Genomic DNA, 7,500 nt, shown 5'->3' on the forward strand with positions numbered 1-7,500 from the left:
ATAACTTTAGTGGTGCCTCAATATTAGTATCAAAAGTATGATCACGTAAATCATTGGTAAAATTGTTTATATATTTACCTTTAATGCTGAAGCAAGGGTAATCGCTATTATATTTTAGTAAATACTCATTCAGCGGGCTGGTTTAACTACCAAATGAAGATAAAATAAATATTCATACATTATGAATTTCGTAAACGGTCTGTAACTTAACTAGCGAGATTTATAAGAATATAATGTAAATTGTGAAAAATGATACGAACGCCCCCCCCCCCCCAAAAAAAAAAAAAAAAAAAAAACGTGGAAAAAAATGATAAGAAAATGCAAGCAAAACAGAAGACAAGCAAATGTAAGACTGTCAGATTACGGAATATTTTTGAAAGCAGGGTTTCCTTCCGAGCTGCATAATTCAGGTAATATTGGAATGAAAAAATACACCGTAACAAGGAAAGGGTTGAAGTTTGAGACTCATGTTTCATCATTAAGAAAAAAAATGCAAATAAACAAACGAACTTTGCTCATCATACTTACAGGCTAAGAAGTGTCCTAAGTCCTAAAAACGAATGTCGAGTGACATTCTTCAGATGTTGTTGGCTTAGGTCTCTGAAAAGAAAATAAATCTCAAATTAAATATTGTCACGTTCCATAAACTCCACGTTTTTATATTTACTCTAAGACAATGTTTGAATTTCAGATAAAAATTGTCTAATATTTCCATCGAAATTTATTTGTGTATCGTATATGCTTTCCTAAAGGGTTGGTCTTAAATGTTTTCATAAACTTTTCTTAAATATATTCATTCTATCTCTTTTTAACATTCACAACGCAGTCTTCCTCTATGTACCAAGCTTTTGTATAAAAATATTCCTTTTCTTACATATTTTTCTTCTTCCCCTTCCTAACCTACATGCTGATTTTTTGTCTTCTCCATGTCAAGCCTTTGTATGTAAAGGTTCATCCACATTTATTTCCTTATTTCAAGTCTTTATTTATCAGTTAACAACACAAGCCCTTCCATCAACAAACCTGTATTCCCTACTTTCTTTTTTATTTCATCAGTCAACAACACTTTAAATTTCACCGTAACTAGGCAATCCAAGAACAATCTTTTATTTATTATTTTTCTTTATATTTCTCACGTCAATAGACATTTACACAATAAACCAATAAAATCACCCTATTAACAGCCTTTCGGCGAATTCTCCATTTATTCTATCCTGTCTTGACACAGTTTTCCAATTCTTTCGAGTTATTTATTATAGAAGTATTTTAGTGCTACTCTTTATTAACCCAACATTCACCTCTTTCCGATACTCCCTACACCTTTTCCAATAGCCGTAAAAGATTACCATCGCTTAACTGTTTCATTCAATCTTGAATAAATCTACAAAACTTTTTCTCCTTAAAGGCCGTGACTTCAGAAACTGTCATGTAAGATGAGACTGTTAAACTATCCTTCACGGAGGGAGAAATATACTAAAGTGTGGAAAATAGGCTGAGCTGCCTGAATAGTTTACAGCCTATGTGAAAAGAAAAAAAAATACGAAATACTAAAAGGCTAGTTTGCAATAAAGATGGATTATTGTGCCTTTTTAAAGTTTGATGAAGTGGAGAGAATGGATATTACTAAATAATTAAGCTGAAAGATTGTATACCGTATAAAATAAATGCTATGGGGAAAGTAACTATTACGACCTAAACAGTTGGTGTTGGGCAAGTGGTATGGAGTTTGGAATTTAAACACAAAGCGCTTAATTAAGACCCAAGAATCAGAGTGAACTCACATGCAGACACACACATACACAAACACCCACACTTTATATCATCACCATCCTCAGCCGTTACTATCCGATTGCACAACAAAGGCCTCAGACATGTCTTTCCACTAGAGTCTGTTCATGGTCTTTCTATGAGAGTTTATACCCGAAAATTTTCTTAGTCTGTCAATCCACCGTCTTCTCTTCTTTCCCCTGCTAATTTTGTAATTTCTACGGACTTATTCTGTTATTCTTAATGTCCATCCATTAAATGTCACTTTCATTATATGCCATGCTCATGTCCATTTCCGTTTCTAACATGTTGTTAGAATATCCTCTACTTTTTTACTCGTATTCATGTTGCTTTTTTTTCTGCGTCTTAGTGTTAATTCTATCATTATTCTTTCCATAGCTCTTTGAATTGTAACTAGCTTACAGTATGTTCTGAGGCTTTATTAAGGCTCCAAGTTTGTGATGCATAAACCAATACTGGTAGGACCATATGATTAAATACTTTTGCCTTTAGAGAAAGTGGCATTTTAATTTTCATAATCTGATTTTATTTACCAAAAGCTCTCCATCCCATGCTTATCCTTCTTTTAATTTCGGTATCATGTCCTGGGGAAACACTTACTCTGTATTAAGTGTAAATATTTATTAACAATCTCTAGAGGTTCGTCCATAACATTAATATGTTGTCTCTCTGGATTTTCATTGAAGATTCATATATTCCTTTTCTTTGAAGGGCTTTCATTACTACTGAAGTTTTGACAGAATCAAATGCTTTCTCATAGTCTATAAATACCATACATAGTGATTTGTCCTACTCTGCTGATTTTTCCATTAGCGGGCTAATTACATGGATATTGTCTGTTGTTAAATACACTCTTCTTGAGCCTGTCTGCTCTCTTGGTTGATTAAAGCCTAACTGTCTTTATATTCAGCCTAATATGATCTTTGTACATATCTTATATATTATTAAGAGTAAACTTATTGGGCAGTAATTTTTCAAGTCTCCTGTGTTTCCCTTTTTTTGTGAATTATTATTAAAACATTTCCAAGATGTAGGTATAGAGACATTTCATGTAAAGTTCACCGACTTTTACTACTATGAAATAGCCTCCACCTATTATTAAATCAATTGTTAAGTCACCTTTTCCTACTGCTTTGCCTCTTTTCATGCCTTTTAATATTTTCTTCACTTATCTTACTACTATTTTTACATATATATATATATATATATATATATATATATATATATACATATCTATATGTTGTGTGTATGCATACACAAACGGACTACATTCTCCTAAATTATGCAACAATTATGTCTCCAGAACTGAACACAAACTTCGTATTGAACGTCTTTAAACCGGAGGAGGATGAAATCGAGACAAATGGTTTCCACAGCAATGATTCGAAAACCTTGAGACTTCATCAAGTAGACGGAGACACCCAAGCATATATACAAAAGATGGAGAATTATTCATTCAATATAAACATATATATATATATATATATATATATATATATACTGTATATATACATACAGTATACTGCATATATAAATATACAATACACACATATATACATTATATATGTGTATAAAAATAGATATATATTCATAAAAAGATTAATTTATGGTTATAGAGAGAGAGAGAGAGAGAGAGAGAGAGAGAGAGAGAGAGAGAGAGAGAGAGAGAGCTAAAATCTTTTTCAAGCTCTGTAAGAATAAATTTCCATAGGAATGTATAAAATGTAATATCCTTGGCACAAAATACATTCCAAAGGAATTCTCTGAAAGTTTGTAACTTGAGTATTATGCGTTAACTCTCTTCCTAAAACTTTATAGTCAGGCAGCAAATGGAATATATTTCATAAAATTTGCTTGCTAAGTTTGGTTTTCCCCTTTCATGAAGTGAAGGACATCATAAAGACCAATTTTTACTTTGCGTCAAGTTATCAGATTTGAATTAATAAAATGGGAGCCATTTTTCAAAATGCCGCACAAACTACAAAAGTATTAAATTTCTTAGTTGTTCAGCATCAAAGAAAGCAATATTGTTCCATTTTCACCTCAATAATAATATCAAAATAAGGATTTAATAAAAAAAAAATTAACTATGCTAAGTATTTTTGTATGCTGATACTTTGAATATAAAAGAAAACTTCATACTTGAAAATACTAATAACCTTTGAAGACCTATCACTAAACGGTTTTTATTATGTTTTAGTTCTTTTCAAATAATTTAACTTATGATATTGAAATGCAAAATTTCTCTACATCTAAAATAACATATCCACATCTATTTCAGGTGTCCAGTTTTGTTTACTTTCGCAATCATTATTACCGCCGTAGGAATCAGTGCACACGAGATAATTCTTCCTGCACTTGCATCTGAATGATCCGCATGTGCTATTATTATTATTATTATTATTATTATTATTATTATTATTATTATTATTATCTAAGCTACAACCCTAGTTGGAAAAGCAAGATGCCATAAGCCCAAGGGCTCCATCAGGGAAAAATAGCCCAGTGAGATAAGAAAGTAAGGAAATTAATAAACGATAAGATAAATAATTAACAATTGATAAAATATCTTAAGAACTGTAACAACGTCAAAACAGATATTTCATAGATAAACTATAAAAAGACTTATGTCAGCCTGTTCAATATAAAAACATTTGCTGCAAGTTTGATCTTTTGAAGTTCTACCGATTCACCTAACCGATTAGGAAGATCATTCCACAACTTGGTCACCGCTTGAATAAAACTTCTAGAAAACTGTGTAGTATTGAGTCTCATGATGGAGAAGGCCTGACTCTATTAGAATTAACAACATAACTAATATTATGAACAGGATAGAACTGTCCGGGAAGATCTGAATGTAAAGGACGATCAGAATTATGAAAATCTTATGCAACATGCATAACGAACTAAATGAACGACGGTACCAGAGATTAATATCTAGATCAGGAATGAGAAATTTAATATTACAAACATATCGCTAAAGCTCTTATAGGGCTTCTGAAGCTGGTGAACAATTGCTGCAGATTATTGGCTTCAAGTTCCCATCTTCAAGTTTCCATGAAGAGTCTTAAGCTGGTGGAACAACAGGGTAACGTGTGCATGACGATCTCCATACAAGTGACATGAAATACGACCTTTCCATATGAGATTTGATAGTTTTGAGTGTGGGAAGGACTTGTGGCCCTTCTTAGCCATCTCAACACATTGACAGAATCTGATTCTGTATTTGAACTATTGTAAAGCAGAGAAACATATCTTTCCATATGCCTGAAAATAAATTCGGGTAATCTGGGTGTTAGTCCAAAGATTCTAAATGCTTCAAGTATTTTGCCATCATGCGCAAATGCTTTAAAATGATTTGCCACACCCTTTATCACAATTGCTCGAGTGTTGTCAGTCCCCTTGAAGGCATACTAACCACTTCAGGCCTCGGCTCATTTCTTGCCAATTTTCATATAGTATTCTCTTATTGAAAATTTGTCTCATTTTTTTTGTGTAGTAGAGATGTTATTGGTGGATGCTGATAATAACTACCATTTAGCCAAAATATAATGCAGTTGTATCAAGAGAGAACACATCTACCTTGGCTCATGTTTTCTGTGCCTGATGTCTATTGCAGCAAGTAAAACTAGTTGCTCTCCTTCCAAATTATGATGACCTGCTTACAAACCTTCCATTCTCACGATAGAAGAGAAATTGCAGTTTGCCCTTGTTTTTTGTATTGTCCATAACTAGTACTTTCTTTGACTTGTTCTTGTAATGGCAAAGTATTTTATCTGCTAGATATTCAGTGAGATCTTGTTTTGTCTTAATATTTGATAAAAAACGATTTAACACTTTATTTCTGTAATGCCATTTACATGATAATGTAGAGAGCTTGATTTCTTTGTTTTTTTGTCTCTGGTTGTTTCTACAAGTGATCCACTCAAATACTAGTCAAATGTTAAATGGATCTCAGAATATGATTTACCTAAACTGCTAACTATTGTTGGGCAGGAAATTTGTTGTACATTTTTGTTACCATCTTAACCACACAAATTTCATCAATTATAAGGACTTTTGCGTGCATGCACAGATTGTGCAGGCCTTGTGTCCGAGCATTACCATCTATTTTTAAAACTTCCAATACCAGAAGATACAAACCAGTTTGCAATAGATGGCAGAACCACTGCAAAAGAAGTCCTTTTGTCTAGAAAGGGGCTCCAAGGACTTCTGTTGCAGTGGTTCTGATATCTATTGCAAACTGGTTTGTATCTTCTGGTATTGGAAGTTTTAAGATAGATGGTAATGTCTGATATTCACCAAAGAGCATGATCATGGAGCCATTTGGACGGAAATTTGAAGGAGTGATGGGAAATTCATACATCCCATTTCATCCTTGACATCAAACTCATGTTTACTTTTAGCCATAACTAATAGTCTTGAAAAAGGCCCCCTCTCTTGTATTGATGACATCACCTGACCTTTTACTTTAGTTTTTGCTGATGATATAGTTCCTATGAAGTAGCTGATGTGGTTTTTCTTCTGAGGGTTACAAAATTCTGTAGTCATCTCGTCCATCCTACTGGACACAAACTTTTCTAAAGACTCTCTACCAAAGTCATCCCGATTTTCAATACTCGTAGTTGCCTCAGATGGTATTAAAGTGAACGTAATGGATTTCTTTGCTTTCCAATGACCTCAACAAGTTTGGCAGATTTAAAAAAAAATCTAGTGCTCTTATTACCAATTACTTCATGGTGGAGTTACTGTGATGGCCTACATTTAATTCAAGCATACTCTGCTTAGTTTGGGTGCAATAATAAATAACTTCTCTAATGCCTGTTCATAGTTTGTGATGCCAACAAAACACCAAGTTGAAATTTACTTCATATGATGTAAAGGGTAACATAAAAGCAAAATCCAAACCTTCCCATTTTTGGCAATATCGACAAAATTGTGGTAACCGCTGCCTGACTACTAGAATCTCATTGAGTTCCAAATATGAAGTTACTTTTCAAAATAGAGTAAAAAGTGAAGATTTCCACCCACAATTAAATTTCTGATTAAATGTTATTTATTCAAATAAGGATAGAATAGGAAGAAAACCCTGTATACACATACACATTCTAAGCAAGAAGTAATAATGAAAAGGAAATAATCAAATAAAAACTAAATTAAATGGTAGTTCGTATGACTCAATGTTCACGAAGCTACAGTATTTTAATCATGGATGCGGTAACAGGCATATCTATTATTATTACCACAAATGAAAATTTTACGAGGGCATTAGCTCAATAACAATTATTATGGAGGAGATAACAGAAAAGTCATGCAAATGATCAAACAAGCATAAAATTTGGAACACTTTTTCTCCAAGTCACACTAATCTAATATGACCGATTGACCAATTGAAAATCAACAATGGCGGCTATTTTTTCAAGATGGCCTCTAAATAAACTGCCTGAAGGTGACATTTTGCTTAGAAGTATTTGTAGTTATCCGAGTTGTATGATCTATTTATTGTTTATATAGCAAAGTGATATACGTTTTTTCAAGACGGCCACCAGATTGTCCGTTTTTCATTTCATAATCTTTGCACCAAAATATGCAAACCATGCATCTGGTCATCCAGCTGCTACTGCTCACATGGGTAGCTGTAGTGAGATGTACAGGGGAGCGCTGACTAGAAGCATATCAATCGTACTTTGCAAATACTTTGGTAGTTTCCCA

At 33.1% G+C, this 7,500-nt stretch overlaps 1 protein-coding gene across 1 annotated transcript in view; it reads right to left on the bottom strand.

Annotated features, from left to right (window-relative positions):
- Window positions 1-7,500, bottom strand: part of LOC137634349 (G-protein coupled receptor GRL101-like) — a 376,114-nt gene that overhangs the window by 87,496 nt on the left and 281,118 nt on the right. Inside the window, exon 18 of the mRNA XM_068366747.1 lies at window positions 529-600. Coding sequence (XP_068222848.1) covers window positions 529-600 — 72 coding nt within the window. The remainder of the gene's footprint in view (window positions 1-528; window positions 601-7,500) is intronic.

The sequence above is a fragment of the Palaemon carinicauda genome, chromosome 44 (genome assembly GCF_036898095.1).
Source record: "Palaemon carinicauda isolate YSFRI2023 chromosome 44, ASM3689809v2, whole genome shotgun sequence".
NCBI lineage: Eukaryota > Metazoa > Arthropoda > Malacostraca > Decapoda > Palaemonidae > Palaemon > Palaemon carinicauda.